The sequence below is a fragment of the Labeo rohita genome, chromosome 9, assembly GCF_022985175.1.
Source record: "Labeo rohita strain BAU-BD-2019 chromosome 9, IGBB_LRoh.1.0, whole genome shotgun sequence".
Lineage (NCBI taxonomy): Eukaryota > Metazoa > Chordata > Actinopteri > Cypriniformes > Cyprinidae > Labeo > Labeo rohita.
This window is the reverse complement of record NC_066877.1, coordinates 14,328,148-14,345,195: the sequence shown is the minus strand read 5'-3', so window position 1 is coordinate 14,345,195 and position 17,048 is coordinate 14,328,148. Positions and strand designations below refer to the sequence as shown.

At 37.7% G+C, this 17,048-nt stretch overlaps 1 protein-coding gene across 1 annotated transcript in view; it reads right to left on the bottom strand.

Annotated features, from left to right (window-relative positions):
- Window positions 1–2,249: 2,249 nt before the first annotated feature.
- xpo4 (exportin 4) overlaps window positions 2,250–17,048 on the bottom strand; it is a 41,751-nt gene continuing 26,952 nt past the window's right edge. The window contains exons 10-23 of the mRNA XM_051119558.1: window positions 16,072–16,248; window positions 15,633–15,775; window positions 15,407–15,552; window positions 15,051–15,228; window positions 10,034–10,193; window positions 9,656–9,825; window positions 7,718–7,892; window positions 7,296–7,589; window positions 6,998–7,178; window positions 6,789–6,907; window positions 6,542–6,672; window positions 6,281–6,398; window positions 3,855–3,947; window positions 2,250–3,553 (exon numbers count right to left, since the gene is read on the bottom strand). Of these exons, the coding sequence (XP_050975515.1) occupies window positions 3,356–3,553; window positions 3,855–3,947; window positions 6,281–6,398; window positions 6,542–6,672; window positions 6,789–6,907; window positions 6,998–7,178; window positions 7,296–7,589; window positions 7,718–7,892; window positions 9,656–9,825; window positions 10,034–10,193; window positions 15,051–15,228; window positions 15,407–15,552; window positions 15,633–15,775; window positions 16,072–16,248 (2,283 nt within the window). The 3' untranslated portion in view covers window positions 2,250–3,355. The remainder of the gene's footprint in view (window positions 3,554–3,854; window positions 3,948–6,280; window positions 6,399–6,541; window positions 6,673–6,788; window positions 6,908–6,997; window positions 7,179–7,295; window positions 7,590–7,717; window positions 7,893–9,655; window positions 9,826–10,033; window positions 10,194–15,050; window positions 15,229–15,406; window positions 15,553–15,632; window positions 15,776–16,071; window positions 16,249–17,048) is intronic.

The following is a 17,048-nucleotide window of genomic DNA, read 5'->3' as shown; positions in this document are numbered from 1 at the left end:
GCCTTCAGGTGTTTGTTAACACAATGCCAAGGAGGTAAGACATCAGCAATCGTCTCAAAGAAGCAAGTGTTGCTACTATCAATCTGAGAAGAGTAATATGGCCATTTCCAAACAATTTAAAGGTTATTCACAAGTGGAAGACATTTAAAACAGACACCTCTCCTTTCAGGAGTGGACGTCCCAGAAAATTCACCCCAAGATCAGACCATGTAAAGCTCAGAGAAATGGCAGACAACCCAAGAACTACACCTCAGACTCTACAGGCCTCAGTTCACATGTTAAATGATAAAGTTCATGACAATACCATTAGAGACGAAAATGGCATGTTTGGAAGGCTTGGCAGAAGAAAGCCTCTTCTATATATATATATAAAAAAACAATGCAGCACAGTTTAGGTCTGCAAAGTTGCATCTGAACTAAACACAAGTCTTCTAGAATAATGTCCTTTGAACAGACGAGACCGACGTGGAGATGTGTGGCCATAATGCACAGCCCAAAGTTTGGTGAAAACCTAAAGAGCATATCAGCACAAACACCTCATACCAAAAGACAAGCATGCTGGAGGAGGGCTGATCATTTTGGGCTTGTTTTGTAGCCACAGGACCTGGGCACTTCACAGTCATTGAGTTGGCCATGAACTCCTCTGTATATCGAAGTATTCTAGAGTCAAATGTGAAGGCCGACATCTAACGTTGGGCCAAAATTGGGTCATGCAACAGGACAATGACCCCAGGCACACCATCAAATCTACAACAGAATGGCTGAAAAGAAAAGAATTAAGGTGTTGCAATAGCCCAGTCCATGTCTAGAGCTCATCCTGACTCAAATGCTGTGGTGAGAGCTGTGCATAAGCAAATGCCCACAAACCTCAATAAACTGGAGCAACATTGAAAAGAAGAGTGGTCCAAATTCCTCCAGAACGATGTGAGACTGATAAAGTCACACAGAAAATGAATGCTTCAAGTTATTGCTGCTACAGGCAGTTGACTCATAAGGTGTCCTAACTGTGTCACACATGGCCTTTCCCTCTTGGCTGTATTTTTCTTAAATAAATAATGACACAGTGTGATGTGTCATGTGATGATGTTTATCTGAAGATTTATTTTCCAAATTTTAAGACCTGCCAAGGACCAGATAATTTTTTATTATGTCCTGACACAGAAAACCATGAAATTTAATAGGGTGTCCAAACTTTTTCCACATGACTGTATATAAGCTTTGTTGAACTGAAAACGGCTCTGAATGGGCAGTCGATTCCCAGCCCTAGGGGTAGTCCCCCGGTAAAAATCCAAGGGCTAAATATCACGTTATTGGGGTTGCTTCAACCCGCAGCAACAGTTTTAAAGGGATAGTTCACCCAAAAATGAAAATTCGATGTTTATTTGCTTACCCCAGGGCATCCAAGATGTAGGTGACTTTAATTTGTTTCTTCAGTAGAACACAAAGGAACATTTTTAACTCAAACTGTTGCAAACCATGCGGCTTGTGATACATTGAGGTGTTTAGACACGATACAATCGGTCTGTGCAAGAAACTGAACAGTGTTTATATATCACTTTTTTTCCTCTGATCCACCACAATGTCCAACTGCCCTGAGCGTATTCACTACTATGCCAGAGCACGTGACGCGGAAGGGATCTGTCGCGCGTATACGTCACTCATTGTTTACACAGTGCAGTTTGTGGGTACTATGGCTACTCAAAATGGTACTTTGCTTATTCTGATTGTTGCAACCAATCCCAGAGTGTTTACATTTCAAGGACTCCCAACTTTGATGCCTCACGCGCCGGCTGTTGTGAACGTGCTCAGGACAGTTGGACATTGCAGTGGATCAGAGATAAAAAAAAAAATTTATATATATATATAAATACTGTTCAGTTTCTTGCACAGACCGATTGTTTCGTTTCTTAACACCTCAGTGTATCATCAGGAACCACAGGGTTTCATTTGGTTTTGTCTGTGTATGCTTTTTATTTTAATTTTTTCAAAGCCATGCATCCCATTGACTGCCACTAATGACTGACAGACCGCAATGTTTAAGTTAAAAATCTTTGTTTGTCTTCTACTGAAGAAACAAAGTCATCAACATCTTGGATGCCTTGGGAGTAAGCAGATAAACATCACATTTTCATTCTTGGGTAAACTATCCCTTTAAATGAACCCAATTCCGCAGGAAACCCACGGACTTGGGAACATTTCCTGGCCAGATATTTCATTTAGACAGACAACATATTGAAATGTAGACCAAGAAACACTACTCACTTTTTATAGCAAGTTTATATACACTTTACAGATCATTTCAGGCATTCCAAAATAACAATTAGTGCTTTGAACAATGGAAATAAAGACCATCAAATGCCCTGAATAAAACAGCTGACATCCCTCGATCGTCATTTTTGGTATTTTATTGCTACAGCAACGTTGACTGTTCCACAGTTCTGCCTGCGTGTATGTGCTAGTGTAAGTGGAACATTGTTTAAGCTGTTTTTTAAAAACAAAACCTTATTGGGAACATCAGGCGATCATGTGAAAAATGTCCATCATAATTCATCAGACACCATGTATTTTTGTCAAGAACGCTTTCAGTGATACTGCTGCGATGACAATGGCAAAGAGTAAAACTACAATCAATCAAATCAACCAGAAAAAAAAAAAATCAAACTAGCCCCCTTGTCCTTCAGGTGAAGTTGTATAATAATAATAAAAAAAACAAATCTGAAAGTTGTCAACTATAATCTTATAAAAACTTTTCAGTCTTTTCATTTTTTGTCTTTTTTTGAAAATATATATACACCCTTAAACACAAAAGTGATTTGGTTTTCCAAAAGGGCCTTCCTGCAATTAAAGTTTCATTGGGAAAGGCTTTTTCGTTATAATGGCAACCACAGCTCACAATCCTAGTTTCCGTGAAAGCAATACGACAGTTCAATTCGTCGTTGTAGACACAGCTGGATCTGAGCCGTGAGAAACCAAGTACAAAGGCACTCGAGGAGAAGTGTCTGCAAAAGACTGTGTGTGTGTGTACTTGCGTAAAAGGGGAAGGAAAGGGGTCAGCTTTCAGAAAGTTTACCCCTCTGCATTTCACAAATGTTTATCTGAGGAGCTCTCAGTGGCAAAGTAAACAACGGTCAGATGATCAACAGAGATGATCACGACCGGCCGTCCCCTCTCGGCCTTCGCCCAGCCTCTCTCTGCTCTCTGGAGGCGTGTGTGTCTGAAGGCCCAGAAGCATCTCCGCCTGTGCGACGGGGGCTGAGCAGAGCATCTCCATGTTTTGGCATGGTGAAAGGCTTCTCTGATTGGTCGAGGAGGTGGAGAGGGGAAGCTGTTGTGGACAGTTGCTGGAGGAAGTGGCTTATTTGACACACAGAAGCCCCCCGACATTGGCAACAAACTCCTCTAGGCTCTTCAGGAAGGCCACCTTCTGTTTGCGGTCCATGGTTGGAGGCGTGCTGCTGGCAGTGAGGTTGTTGAACGCATCCGCCAGCCGCTGGTAGATCACGGCGTCCCTCTGATTGGAGAGCAGCGTCTCCACCAGCTCTGAGTACTCCGCCTAACACAAACACCATTACTTATTAAACATCACATCGGCTGCCAAAACATCACAAGATCATGGATTTATTTTACACCGTGTCTAAACCGGACAAAATACAGTTGAACCTATTATAATCAGTGATGCCGTCTACACTGGATGCGGCACAACACGGCAAATCCCCGACAGTAAACTGTTCTTTTTATGAAATTCTCACACAAATGTCCAGTGTAGACGGCGGGGCGCGATGTGGCGCAACACCTGTTGCTTCTGGTGTAGACACAGTGTCAGTTAAAAGTCATAGTGTAAGCATAAAACATACCTGGTGAAGGCACACTAGCGTATACAGCGCTTCTCCAGCTGCTACTGTCATTTCAGTGTTGTGTTTCTGGAGCACAAGCATGTCAAACACCAGCTATGAGGAAGAGAGAGGGAGAAATGTACGTTATTAAATCAACATTTTTATACATGTACATTAATCTTAGACAATTACACATTACATTGAAGGTTAGTGACATTAGCGCATGATTGACCATTTTGAGCTGGGTTGCCAGGTTTTCACAAAACCTGCCCATTTGCTACGCAAAACAAGCCCAATTGCATTTCGAGGGGGTTCCCCTGTTAAAAATCGTGTTTTGGGGACAAAATAAAATTTTTTCCCCTAGTAAATTCATATTTCAGGGGCTAAATATGGCGTTATAGGGGTCGCTGCAACCCGCGGTAAAACCGCGGACTTGGCAACACTGATTTTGAGGTAACTGGCATCAGCCAATAACCCTCAATTAATACTGAAAGGAAATAATACTGACACATTTGTCATTCCTTGTGTCAGTCCATATTTCCTGACAGCCTAGCCAGCAGCAGCAGTAGTAGTAGTAGTTATTTTTATTTCCATATCAGCATCTAAGGCAAGTTTCATAGCAAAAACTGAGTTGGGATAATACAAAAGTTACATATATATATATATAAAATAAATCAAGCAAAACAAAAATACAGCAGTTATAATTCTACAAGATTTTAAACTTTTAACATATGATATAAAATCTAAAATCTTTTCTGGAATCGTACTTGAAGTCCCTGAGTGTGCGCGTCTCGTCAACAGAAAAACATTCTTTCCTTTTTGAGAATTTTGAGTAAATACGGTGTAAAATGTTTAAATGTTAAATGTGCATTTAAATGTTCTCTTTTGTTGTTGTATTATGTACTTTACTGTTCAAAAGTTTGGGGTCAGTAAGATTTTTGTGTTCTTAAAATAATTATTATTTTTATTCAACAAGGATTAATATAAAGGGACAGTACACCCAAAAATTAAAATTTAATAATTTAATAATAATTAAAATTACCCTATTATTTACTAACTCTTAAGCCATCCTACATGTATATGACTTTCTTTCAGACGAATACAACTGAAGTTATATTAAAAAAAATATCCTGGCTCTTCCAGGCTTTATGATGCCAGTGAATGGGTGGTTTGAAGTCCAGCAAAGTGCATCCATCCATCATAAAAAGTGCTCCACATGGCTCTGGGGAATTAATAAACGCCTTTTGAAGCAAACTGATGCGTTTGTGAAAGAAAAACATTCATATTTAAAACTTTATAAACTGTAATCTATAGCTTCCACTAACTATTATATGCGCGTTTACGACAGAGTGGTCCAGCGGATGACGTAGGAGTAAAACGAAACACCGGTCACGGATTAGAAGTACAAAACACAGATTTGTGAAGACAAATGTTGGAGAATTTCAATGTAAGCCAAGAGGAAATTGTTTTTAATTTGCTGTAAACAAAACTTGGTTCTCATGAGACAAGCAATTTCTCACCAGAACTTATGTTACATCTACGTCATCCACTGGAACGCCATTCTCTTGTGAAAGCGTGTAAAACAGTTAACGGAAGCTAGAGGTTACAGTTTATAACGCGTGAAATATGGATATTTTTCTGACACAAACGCATTGATTCACTTCAGAAGGTCTTTATTAATCCCCCAGAACCGTGTGGAGTAATTTTTATGATAAATGAATGCATTTTATTTTGCTTCAAAATCTCAACACCCATTCACTGCTATTATAAAGATTGCAAAAAACAAAACTATCCCTTTAACTGATCAAAAGTGACCGTAAAAGACAAATTTAATTTGCCAAAAGATTTCTTTTTCAAAAAATAAAAATAAAAATGCTGTTTTTTTTTTTTTGCCTTTTACTATGACAGGACAGATTAGAGGTGACGGGAATCAAAGTGGGAGAAAGAGAAGGGGGCGGGATCGGGAAAGGTCCTCGAGTCAGGATTCGAACACGGGACGCCCAGAGCGCAATGGCGCTGTATGTCAGCGTGCTGCCCACAAGGCTATCGGTGCCAACAAATGCTGTTTGCTTGAACTTTCTATTTATTAAAGAATACTAAAAAAACATTTCAGCATTCATAAAATAAATGTTTCTTGAGTGCCAAATCTTCACATTAGAATGATTTCTGGAGGATCATGTGACACTGAGGACTGGTGTTAAAACTTATAAATTTCTATTGGAAATATATTAAAATAGATGACCACTTATTTTAAATTGTAACAATATTATGACAATTTTACTGTTTTACTGTATTTTTGATCAAATGCAGCCTTGGTGAGCGTAAGTGACATCTTTCAAAAACACAATCCTACACTCCAAAATTTTAAACTTCAATAAATAGCAACAGACATCGCCTGTTAAAAACCCACAATGGCTGACCACTGGTTTAGACATCATGTGACTCACCTTAAGGAAATGTCGTGTGGCAATAAATAGGGGTGTGTCTTTTTCCTGTGTCTTGGCGCACTGCTCAGCCAGTGGGGATAGAGCCTCCAGACACAGCTGACTGATCTCTGAACTCATACTGCAGTTTGTGTTAAGGAAATATGCTAGACCATAGACACCATAATTCAATAACAAAAACTCAACAATGAAATCCAACACACTATGCTTAGCAAGCACAGACTTTAAATAACATAACTCTTCTGTATACAAAAGCAAGGATACGAGGTCATGCCAAGCTCCAGAGAGCACATGAGACTTTTGAAGAGCTCCTCAGGCAGCTGAGGGATCTTCTCAGGGAAAATCTCACAGATGAAGGTGATGAGCTTATAATACTGGTTACACAGAGAAGGAAACTGGGTACAAAAGAAAGAGTATTTCAGAACAGTAGCACACCTTTTAAGTGTCTGAGTTTGCTATGAACTGATGTTGATTAATAACTTTCAAAATACAGCTTAAAGTCAAATTTTACCTTAAGCAAGTCCTGAGACATGAGGGGCAGCACAATATTCACCCCATACAGCACAACGTCAGCAGCTGATACGGCCCGTCCAGCACCTGAGCTCTGCTCCTGCCCACGAAACACCTCATCTGCACACAAAAAAAGGCATATTCTTCATCTCATGTAAACACTCGCAAGCTATGATGCAAATGATGTGAATCATGAATGAATGCTCATACCGGTGTCACTAAAGTCAATGAACTCTTTGGAGAGCAGGTTGGTGAGGAGCTCCATGATGAGCAGAAGGTCCTGGTACTGGTCCTCCTCCGCGGCTACATCTAGTCTCTTTCGACCCAGATTGTTCTTGGAGTAAACCTGCAGCAGCGTCAAGCACACCTCGTACAGTTTCATAGACTTAGTCTGTGGAGTCAGAGAGGTGGTGTGTTGAAAAACAAATTTAGGATGCAGGACGAATACAGTCTTTTCTGCAAATACTGTGTGATCACATCAAAATCAACGCAAGCGCTAATGTCTCACCTCGCCCAGGTAGCAAATTTGTTTGTGGGCCACTTCCACAAACACCTCTATGATGAGGTTGACCGTTTCAGGTGAGTTTCTGTAGACCTCCATGAGGCCGATGCAGCTGGACAAGAAGTCCATAAGGAAGCTGAAGAGAGACGCTACATTGTCAATCTGCGTCGCTTCAGCAATGCCGCACAGAGCTTCCAGAGTGGCCACGATTTCCTGCTTCACAGCTTCCTCTTGACAGATCTGAGCGAAGTTCTCCTGGTTAATGAGGTTGAGGAAGCGCTGCTGGAGTGGATGCAGTACCTGCAGTGCACAGACAGAGTAATGAAACCATGCTTCATAAACTCCTGTTTCTTTTTTGCTGCTTAGTGTTTTCATTAGCAAAAATGCTTGACCTTCCGAAAATGTCTCTATTATAATTTTCTCCTCACCTCGGCCCAGTATTGCTGTTTGGTATCAGAATCCATGTGAGCAAAGCCGCCCAGGACCAGGGCCTTCATTAGAGTCCGCTGGACTGTGCTGGACAGCATATGCAAGGGAGGACTGCGACTGGCAAACTGCTTGGCCAAGCTCCACCAGTTCTCACATTGCACCACGATGTTCGCCCTGAACCATGAGAGAGCAATAATAGTACCATTTTGACTGTAATTTGCTGTTTTACTATACATATATTTTTTTTATATATTTACTGAGACTTTTTAAAAACAGTAATGATATCTTACTGACCCCAAACATCTGATCGGAAGTGTACGTGAGTAAGATTTAAGAGTTACAGTGGAAGAAATTATTTTTTTAGTACCGATACATGTATTCGTACTGAAACGTCACAGGATGGGGATCTCGGTTCGGTGCATGAGGCCTTACAACAAATACAGGCAATTCACCCTCAATCCAGAAAGGGGCGCCCGGAATAATGCAACTCTGTTTGATAACCACCCGCAGAAGAACAGCGAATGCCAGGAGTTGCGCACTTGAAAACAAAGTCCACTAGACAGTGACCATATGCTGATTCTAAATGCATCTCTCACTTACTAAGGAGTGTACTTTAAAAGAGCAGTCCACTTCCAAAAAAAAGATTCACATATAATGTACACACTTCCTTGTCATCCAAGATGTTCATGCCTTTCTTTCTTCAGTCGTAAAAAAATTATGTTTTTTAAAGGAAAACATTTCAGCATTTTTCTCCATATAATGGACTGATATGGTGCCCCGATTTTGAACTTTCAAAATGCAGTTTAAATGCGGCCTAAAACGATCCCAAATGCGGTTGTAAATGGGATCGTTTGAAGCCGCATTTAAACTACATTTTGAAAGTTCAAAATCAGGGCACCATATCAGTCCATTATATGGAGAAAAATGCAGAAATGTTTTCCTCAAAAAACATAATTTCTTTATGACTGAAGAAAGAAAGACATGAACATCTTGGATGACAAGGGGGTGAGTAGCTGTGGTCTACTTAAAGCCTGAAAGCCATCAGGGCTGAATTGAAAAGAACAAAAACGTTGGTCTTTGGGAGGTTTTATTCATCCACAGGAATCATCCCATTCTTCTCTCCTCTTCTTATCGCTAGGAAAGCAGTAAGATTTACATTGCTTCTCTTTTTGCCCTTTGACTAAACATTGCAACCAAAAGCCTCACAATGTGGCATCGCATCTGTATTTTATTTTCCAAGAAAAATAGCAACAGGTAGCGCCAGCAGCTCACCAATTGACGTCATCGAAATAATGGCACCTCCCATAGTCCAAAATATGTATAAAACAATGCAGATTTTTTAAATGCGTAAATCTTTCACAGGTTTTCTACTACATATTTCTGTACATAATTTACGTTATATTAAGCCATACAAGTCTTAATACCCAGGGCTCCCTTCAAATGTCTTCTCATTTTTGGTTGAACTATCCCTTTAAATGTCAGTTTATTCTGTATATAGATCTATCACATGATTTAAGAAAAATCTGAATTCATCACTTTTATGAGCTTTTTCAGTTTATGGAAAAAGCAGCTTTCTTTTACAAAATCCTTTATGAACGGACTTGAATGTTAGTAAAATATCCACTTAATTCTAAATTTCTTTCTAAAAAGATGTGCATTGATATACACTGTTCATTTATTTTACATTTATTTATGAAGCATTATGCAATTTTAAATTTCTAGATCATTTCGAAGTGCAGTGTCACAATTCCACCAGCAGGCGGGGCACATTCAAAACATTTGGTCTTGTATTAACTGAAGGTATACGAAGACGTCGGCACCGGGCTTTCTTGTGCCTGTCAGTGAGCATTTGTCCTGCGGGGCGTTAGGCTAAAGAGACAAATATTTAGCACTCACTGATGCACACGTAGGCATTACTCCAGCAAACAGACACAAACCTCTCTCTCTTCTCCACCAGAGTCACCAGCAGCTCCACAGTGTCATTAGCCAGCTCTGGCTCAGAGCTCCACACCGACAGATTATTGATCACTTTCTCCAACAGATATCCCACAATCCACTGCGCCCCCTCAGTGTCCGCTCCAAATGCGGTGCTGAGAGGCATACTGATCTGCGGGAGAGATGTAAAACACAAAAGACAAACACTCAGAGGAAGAGTCAGAAGTAATAAAACGTCACATAAAAATGTCTAGGTTGGGTTCCAGGAATTTGTGTGTGATTTTGTTGACCAGAGCCAGAACAGAAACAAACTGCAGGTTTCATTCAGACATCATGCCAACTGTTTCCACATGTTGATTGACCTCATTTTGGCAACTCACTTGGCCGTAGAGTTTCTCGTCCACCAACAGGTATGTCTTGGCCCAGCGCCGAAGAAACCAGACAATGTCTTTGCCCATCTGAGGACTCAGGAGCTCAGTCAGACTCGCTCGTGTCGCCCGAGACTCCACCTCTGAGGTTCTTAGCACCGCCGATAACAACCTGTGACAGAGAGACAGAGAGAAATGAAAATGCAAATTCCTGGAAAGCCAATTTCTGCGAGCAGAACAAATCTGAAACAGAATTTGACAGGCTGCTGTTTACAGGAAAATGAAGAGAGAAGAAAAACAAGAGTGAGAAATGGCACAGGGGAGGGAAGAGATTTCATGGCGGTTCTGTCTAGATGCTCCGAGACTCAACAAAGGCTCACAATAACAAAGGCTATCGTTCCTTCACACCTCCACCCGTAAAGAAAGATGACACAAGAAAGGTATTAGAGCAGCTTACCATCCTGGAAGACTGATATCCCATGTGCCCCGCGGAGTGCAGCACCATTAAATGTTTCACATTGTTTGTTAAGACAAAACCCTCACTGACATTTCGGAGCTGCGAGGTCGGTGCATGCTATTGGGAAACACAATACCTTGGCCCACTGTCTTTCCAAATCTTCTACAGTCTGCTCACCTTCCCCCACCCATCACCAGCCTACTGTCTTCTCCAAATCCTCTGACCTCCACATCGCCTCCATTCAAAATTGCCATCAACTCAGCGTCCTTCCAATCTATCAATCCTCACCTCTATCCTGTTCCACAGTTTTGGAATAACACCACCCATTAAGCCCAAATCAAATTACAGGCAGATTTTTTTGCAAACAATACCACTAGGTCTCTATGAGACCCAACCAGTAACCACACATACAGCTTCTACATCATTAAAATTACACTATTCATTAAAGTCACAGTCTGTATCCCATTCCAATCAGATTAGAATCAGATCGAATATCTGCTTGGAAATGCCAAGGAAAAAAGCCCTGGGTTTTTAAGCATAAGATTTACAGTCCACCTCCTGGTCCTTCAACCTTCACTTAAAATAATAATAAGTAGAACAACAACGTGTATTTATTTATATATTTATAATTATTAATAATAATATTATTATAATAATAAATAATATTAATATATTATTACCATTATTAGCAGTAATAATATGTTACTATCAATATTATCAATAATCAACACGATCAATAATAAAAATAACAACAATATGTACTTTAAAAATTAAAATATAATATATATTTTTAATTGCTATATAAAAATTATTTGTTTCTTATAACTATTTAAAAAATATTCTAAAAAATATTTATTACTATTTATCTAATAATATTAATAATATTAATGTTGATGTTAACATACATATATAATTATTAATATTATATTATATAATTAATGTTAATATTTATTATAAGTACATAAATATGTATTATAACAAATATTACTAATATATCATTACTAATATATTATATTATTACTATTACTAGCAGTGATAGTATGTTACTACTACTACTACTACTACTACTACTACTAACAATAATAAAAACAACAACAACAACTTTAAAATTAAAATAATATATTAATATATTTTTTATCTGCTCTAAAAATTCATTTTATTATATATTTTTATTGCTTTATATTTCTTATTGCTGTAAAATATTAATATTTCTATTACAATTATTTATTATAAATATTTACATAATGTTGGTTAACATTGTATTTTGTTATATACTTATTATTATTATATTAAAAATAACATTCTTATATTTATAATATAAATATACAAATATTTAGTATAATATAAATAATATATTCCAATTAATACTTTACATTATTACTATTATTAGCAGTAATAGTATGTTACTACTAATACTACTATAACAACAACAACAACAACAACAACAACAACAACAACAACAACAACATGCATTTTTGTTATATAATTAAAAAAAACTATTTTTATTGTTTTATTTCTTATTACAGTAAAATAATATAAATATTTGTATTACAATTATTATTAATTATTTTTATTACAATTAATAACAACAACAACTACTTTGTTGTTTGAGAATAGGTTGAGATCGTTTCGGCCCCAAGGCCTCTAGTCATTTGCTTTACCGGATAAAACTGCTTTTTCGAGCGAGCGCCAGCTATCCTGAGGGAAACTTCGGAGGGAACCAGCTACTAGATGGTTCGATTAGTCTTTATATATTAATATATTAATATTTTTATTTGCTCAACAAATAATTGTTTATTTCATTTTATTGCTTTATATTTCTTATTACTGTAAAATATATTTAATAAATTAATAAATATTTTATTTATTTATTATTATTATTATTTATTATGTTATTATATTATATATTATTATTATTTATTACGTTTACATAATGTTGATGTTAACATAATATTTATATAATTAATATTATAATTAATATTAATGACATTTATTATAAAATAAATATATAAATATTTATTATAATATAAATATCATTAATATATTATATTATTACTATTATTAGCAGCAATAGTATGTATAGTATTAATAGTATATTAATAGTACTACTATTAATAATAATAATAATAACAACAACAACAACATCTCCTTTTAGTAGTAGTAATAATAATAATAATAATAAATTATATTAATAATAGACTTTTGCTATATAAAAAATATTCTATTGTATATTTTTATTGCTTTATATTTCTTATTACTGTAAAATATTCATATTTTATATTACTATTATTAATAATTATTCTTTTTATTACAATTATTTTATTATCATTATCATGTTATTATTATTATTATTATTATTATTAAATTTACATCAAACCCACCATACAGTAATTGTATACAGACCTTAAAAAAAAAAAAGAAAAAAAAAGTAAGAAAAGAAAAGAACAGCTGAAAATAGGAACCAAAAATCAATCAACTTGGAAATAGCTTCTGAACACACGCACGACTCCCGGGCCCCTAGTGCTCCCCTCTGACCCTGCGATCTGAGTGGCACCTGGCCTGGCTCTAATTGAATAATGTGTGGGGAGTGGTGCTGCAACATTGACTGGCGCCGGGGCTGGGGCCACTTGAGGGCTGCTGTTCGCGTGGCAGGCCTAGCTGGGCGCGTGCCAGGGCATTCCCCACTGGGCAAACGAACTGCAGATCAAACGGCCTGTGCTACACCATGCCTGCTCTCTCTAGTAGCAATTCTGAGTGATAAACTTTAAACAAGCCATTGTTCCAGTACGCAGCAAGATCAGCAAACAGCTGGCATGGGAATCTGCTGACAAGCTGATCATTACCACTATGTCTGGAAAAAGGCATTCATCAGACAAGCAGATATAACAATCGGCAGGATTTTTTAAAGGCATAGTTAACGCAAAATATGAAAATTCCGTCATTAATTATCTCCCTCATGTCGTTCCAAACCCGTAAAACCTTCATTCATCTTCAGAACACAATAGATATTTTTGAGGCTTTCTGACCCTGCATAGACAGCAACACAATTGACACGTTCAAGGCCCAGAAAGGTAGTAAGGAACAGAGTATGTGAGCGGAGAGGAGCGCCAACAATTTCCCCTCGTGTACCAGAAACACCGCTCCGCCTTCGCGCCGCATCTAAACTATTTCAGTATGTTTGAAATACCACAGTTCTGTTCATAACGTATATTAAAAGGAGAAAATAACAGAAATAAAACAACAGGATAGTTTTAAAGTAGCTTATTGGAACACTAGTGTGCAACTTTTTTCCTCATGCCAAGCTAACATGGTCGTCAGCATTAAAATGTATAATTGCTGATTTTTGCAGTGCAAATGTTTGTGATGAAAATAACAGTACGTTTCATCAGTTATTTTACCTACAGTTCGCTGCATTTCTTACACATTTCTTCTCATTCTAAATCGTATACAGATGAAGTACCACAATAAGTTATTGAGAGCGATTGCATGTGAATAAGTGTTGTACTTGTGTAAATCACGCTTTCACCTGAAAATATTCAGTATCTTGAAGGAACAAACTAATTCATTGAAAACTATAACTAGTAAGGACATTGTTAAAATAGTCCATGTGACATCAGTGGTTCAACCTTAATTTTGCTACAAGAATACTTTTTGTGCACAAAGAAAACAAAAACTACTTTATTCAATGATAACATTATGGTTGAACCACTGATGTCACATGAACTATTTTAACAATGTCCTTGGTACCTTTTCAGGCGTTGAATGTGGTAGTTGCGTTGCTGTCTATGAAGGGTCAGAAAGCTCTCAGATTTCATCAAGAATATCTTAATTTGTGTTTTGAAGATGAATGAAGGTCTTACTGGTTTGGAACGACATGAGGGTGAGTAATTAATTTTTATTTTTGGGTTTAACTAAGAAGATTTTTTTGCTTATTAAGGCAGTGTGAATTTGATCAAATATACAGTAAAAACAGTAATATTGTGAAATATTTTTACTATTTAAAATAACTGATTTCTATTTTAATACATCTTATAATGTAATTTATTCCTGTGATGCAAAGCTGAATTTTTAGCAGCCATTATTCCCATCTTCAGTGTCACATGATCCTTCAGAAATCATTTTACTATACTGATTTGCTGCTCAAGAAACATCTATTATTATCAATGATTAAAAAATTGTGCTGACAACATTTTTATTACTAAATGTGTCACTAAAAGATTATAGGGAGAAACCTGACAATATCTACTATATGAGTTAGTTTCCTTCACAGCATCAGTTTAAAAAGTAAAATTTGTCTTACTTATCAAAAACTTTGTCAAAAATTATTGAGGATGCCACACAAACAGCCTATATGCTAGCACAATGCCTTGAGATAGCTTGAAAGCGTCTGGTCTACTTGTGAAATTGTCATAAAAAAAGAATAAATATGCAACTTACAATGAAAACTGGATAATGTTGCATGAAAAATGTGAATGAAAAGGAAATCATATGATAATTCCCACACCTACTAACTACCAATAAACTTGAATCTTCTTTAGAGTAATGACACTGTCACACGTAGAGTCTCTCTACCTGATAACTGAATCTGTCCTGTTGCATCCTGGGATGGAGGTGGCCTTCTCTCCAGGAGAGCCGAGCAGCTGCAGTGTAGTGTTGATATCCACCTCAGTCGAGTGTTTGATAGAGTACTCCATCACTTCTGAAGGTATCAATGGTGTTTCACCCTGAGGGTCATCAGCCAAGAGGTAACCTGTTAAAATACCAAACACTTCAACACAACGACAAAAAACAACTTGACTGAGGTGTAAATCGCCTCCAAATTATAAAAAAATAAAGAGCAGTTGCATCTGAATTACACATCTATAGATATAAAAGGTTAAATATTCCACTTGCAGTTGTGAAAATGAGGGCGAGTAAATGACACAGACCTGACACTAATATGAGCCAATGAATGTCTTCGTAAAGGTCATCTAGAACTTTCCGGTCCACCGTGCCTGGGTCCGCAGAGGCCATGAGGTGCTGTTGGTGTCTCTGGAGTTGCCCGTGAAGCCGCGTGACTCGGTCCTCCAACAAACTGAAGACAGATGAGAAATGTAAGGCTCACAGTGCTTGTTTATTAAAGCGGTTTCTCTGAAGTGGATTGTGTGTCTGTACCCTGTGAGCAGAGGTATACAGTGGTCTGCAGCGATGCGGCCCAACATGCCGATACTGGCCAGCTGATCTGAGAACAGCTCTCTGTCGTCCTCCTGTAATTCGTTTATTTCTTCCTCTTCATGAGAAGCAACACCGTTTGCAGTCTAAAAAAAAACAACAAAAAAAAAACGCATATGACTGAAACCATGTGCTGGAGCGTCTGAGTTTCTCTGGCAGATGATTCTTTGAAGGAAAACTGTTTTAGACATTTGTTGTGCTTCATGCCTTTCCGTTTTAATTAAGATGAAAAGCAAACCACAAAGTCAACAAAAAACAAAAATTCAACAAAAGCAACAAATTACCAGCAAATTGGAAAGCCAGTGACATTTCGAGAGTGTTAACAGATCAGATTTTACATGGTGAGAAAGATGTGTTTGGATGTGAAGGCAGTTGTTCTGACCAGGTTTCTCGTGCCGTCGGGAGCTGCGAGGTGACACTGGATGTAGGAGTTGAAGACCTGCACGGCCGGCTGGACGAAACAGCCTCGGGGAAAGTGCTCGTCCTCCTGCACCAGCGTCAGCCAAGACTCCAGCAGCTTATCGTATGCCTCCATGTACACCATGTCATCCTTATCCAGCTAGAGAAAAAGAGACATACGTGACTACCACAATCATGTTTAGTTGTTCATGAGTCCCTTGTTTGTCCTGAACAGTTAAACTGTTCTTCAGAAAAATCCTTTAGGTCACACAAATTCTTTGGTTTTACAGCATTTTTGTGTATTTGAACCCTTTCCAACAATGACTGTGATTTTGGGATTCAACTTTTCACACTAAGGACAACTGAGGGACTCATATGCAACTATTACAGAAGGTTCAAACGCCCACTGATGCTCCAAAAGGAAAAATAATGCATTAAGGGGGTGAAAACTTTTGAACAGAATGAAGATGTGTACATTTTTCTTTTTTTGCCTAAATATCATATTTTTTTCATTTAGTACTGCCCTTCAGAAGCCACAGAAGACTCTTGCATGTTTCCCAGAAGACAAAATAAGTGAAATTTACCCTGATCTTCAAATTCCAAAAGATTTCACCCCCCAGCAACTTGCATCGTGTTTCCTCCAGGAGCATCAGTGAGTGTTTGAACCTTCTTTAATAGTTGCATATGAGTCCATCAGTTGTCCTCAGTGTGAAAAGATGGATCACAAAATCATACAGTCATTGTTAGAAAGGGTTCAAATACACAAAAATGCTGAAAAACCAAAGAACGTGGGATCTGAAGGATTTTCCTGAAGAACAGCAGGCAGTTTAACTGTTCACGACAAACAAGGGACTCATAAAAAACCATCACCAAACAAACAAAACAAAAAAAAACAAAAAAAAAAAAAACACTGTTGTGCTGCTGTGGATCATTCAGGTAACAACACAGTATTAAGAATCA